A 2,500-nucleotide genomic window follows, 5' to 3' on the forward strand; every position below is an offset into this window, starting at 1 on the left:
GCCCCGCGTCGACGGCGGGCTTGCGGATGCACGATAAGATACTGCAGTGCAACGGTTACGATTTCACGATGGTTACGCACAAGAAAGCCGTAAGCTACATTCGGAAAAACCCGATCCTAAATCTACTGGTCGCACGGAAAGGTGTCACATCGACCTAATCCGCCCGGCGCAACAAGTAAGGGCTGAAAACGGAAACATTCCCAAACCGGAACACCTCCTCCGGCACGATAACACACCTTCCAGGCCCTTGGTATGGCAGGATGGGAAGGAGGATGGGGTTATCTTTTTATTGCATTTTTTCTATTGATTATTTGTAAGCACATTGTTCTTAGGATAGGAAAAAGCGTCATCGTTAGCCTAGTTAGCCAAGTGGCCACCGTATTCCTACTCTCCCTGGCCGAGTAGGGCCGGCTCACTGATAGTGGATGTGTTGTATGTTGGCTTGACTTTTGGAAAGTTTTTTTTCTGTGAGATTTTAGAGCACCTTTTTCCGCGAACCGCACGGAAGCGGTCAACAATGGTATAAGAAAACAAAAAACTCATCCGAACCATGCGTAAGATCATGACAAGACGAGGCAAAAGCAGCAGCCAGACTCAAGAACGGAGCGACAGCAACATGAATCTTGTCCGTTGATTTGCGTTGTCCGACGTTTGGGTGGTTATCATCTTTGTATTTAGCTATTAAACATGTATGCCAAAGTAAGATTTGATTTATGTAAATGGTAAAAGAAATGTGCAGTTTCATTTTTGCCTTTTACAAACATGCAAGTGAAAGAACAGAGCAATTTAAGTGAAGCTCCACAACTTTTGATTGATGTCTGATATCTCATCGGTTTATTAATCGAATTTAATTCATGGAATAGCCTTCAGGATACAATAATAGTGGTTCTTCTTTGTTCTCTTGTCTTATCTCATATCGGTTATTCGCCGTTGTTCGTCTTCTTGCGTAACAGGCAACACACCAAAAGGCAGGAGAGAGCCTAGTTTACGTGAGCCATGAGCACACGTTGAGCAACTGCCGGCGCCTTTGAAACAATGGAGTTGATGAGGAACGCGGAAACCGTGGGCTAATACCCAAGTCCTTTCAAGGTGTTCCGATTTTCTGTTAAAAATACGTGGGAAATGCTGGAACCCAGCTTTCGAGGTGACCGCACCCGTTGCGAATTTGATTGGCCGTTTGAAGCTTGGATTCACGATCAGCTTCTTTGTCCATAAATGGCAATCAGCCTGATGTATTTTCTATTTGTTCGCGTTGTTTGTTGCACCACAAACCAGAGCTTCCTATTTGGATTTTGTGGTATTATAACTTTTGTTTTTTAAATAAAACTTATTTCTTCAACATCTTGACCGCGTATCGGGTCGGCTTGAATGTTGGCCGTGATACGGTTCCAAATTGGTTCGTTTATTTGCTGCTCTGTTACAAGTTTTCAAAACCGAAAAACGAAAAGTAACTAAAAATACATAAAACATAAATAACACGTGTTGGGGACATTTTTAGTGCCTCCATTTCTCTATCCCCATCCCTCGCCCTCTCACTCTTTGCGTCTCCACCAACTGTTGTCTTCTCCCGCAGTTTATGTTACTATCTTTCATCAGTGTTTGAACAGCTTTCTCTCTGTTATGGATTTAAGTTCTTGTGTTATCACAGATGTTGTTTTGATTTCCATCCCTTCTCGCGCGTTCTTACGATTACCAAAACGCGGTTTGTTGCGCTTTCACGGGGATATTTGGTGATTTTCTATTGGTGTTTGAGCCCTTAATCGTCAACTCTCTGGGTGGACCGTTCCATCCGACATCAATGCTCTTTTATGGTGTTCCTATCAACGGTTTTTCTCTCTCTCGTTTTGTTACACCCATTCACAATCGCGTACTGAGCAGTCCTAGTGCGTATTCCTATGCCAACATACACTCGTTGGTAGGTCTGTGTTCCAGATCAAATGCTTCATTTACAGGATTCCGATGTTGTCTTATGGTGGGTTGGTATGTATTCTCTATCGGCTGTGTTCTACGTTTATAAAACCACTCTTCTGTTTTGTCTTGATTTTGTCAGTTTTTTCTTAGCGTTTTGTCTTTCTGCGGTAAAAACATTTGATTTGCTTTGATTGCTACAGCCATCATTTACAGTGGTTTGTTTTAACGATTTGGTTTCACTGGAATGTTCGTTTGCTGGCATGTGTGTACCGGTTGACGTCTGATTCTCTATTTCATTGATTCATTTAATTAGCTAGAAGCATTCTTGGTTCTTTCCCGCTCAGGTATTGTCACACACTATTCGTTAACAACGAGCTACACTTCACTTCTTTGCTCTTATTGCGCGTTGCATATCCGTTTCATATTTCGCTCGTGCAACCTAGTTCGTTGTTTCTAATATATTCGCTTTCGTTAGGGCATCGATTTGGCCTGTTTGTAATTCGAACCCCGAAACGAATGTCTTCTATTTGCATTTATCATCTTTTCCAGCGATCTGTACACTGCTTCAAAGTTATCTTCTTATTCATGT

General features: G+C 42.3%; 2 protein-coding genes across 2 annotated transcripts in view; one reads left to right on the plus strand and one right to left on the minus strand.

Moving 5' to 3' along the window:
• Nucleotides 1–898, plus strand: part of LOC126576927 (tax1-binding protein 3 homolog) — a 1,574-nt gene extending 676 nt beyond the window's left edge. The window contains exon 3 of the mRNA XM_050238244.1: nt 1–898. This exon is cut by the window's left edge and continues 31 nt beyond it. Coding sequence (XP_050094201.1) covers nt 1–158 — 158 coding nt within the window. The 3' untranslated portion in view covers nt 159–898.
• A 445-nt stretch (nt 899–1,343) lies between these two features.
• The window catches only part of LOC126576712 (uncharacterized), a 15,651-nt gene continuing 14,494 nt past the window's right edge, over nt 1,344–2,500 (minus strand). Inside the window, exon 12 of the mRNA XM_050238018.1 lies at nt 1,344–2,500. This exon is cut by the window's right edge and continues 4,117 nt beyond it. The gene's annotated coding sequence lies outside the window, so the exon portion shown is untranslated.

This window comes from Anopheles aquasalis, chromosome 3 (genome assembly GCF_943734665.1).
Source record: "Anopheles aquasalis chromosome 3, idAnoAquaMG_Q_19, whole genome shotgun sequence".
Taxonomy (NCBI): Eukaryota; Metazoa; Arthropoda; class Insecta; order Diptera; family Culicidae; genus Anopheles; species Anopheles aquasalis.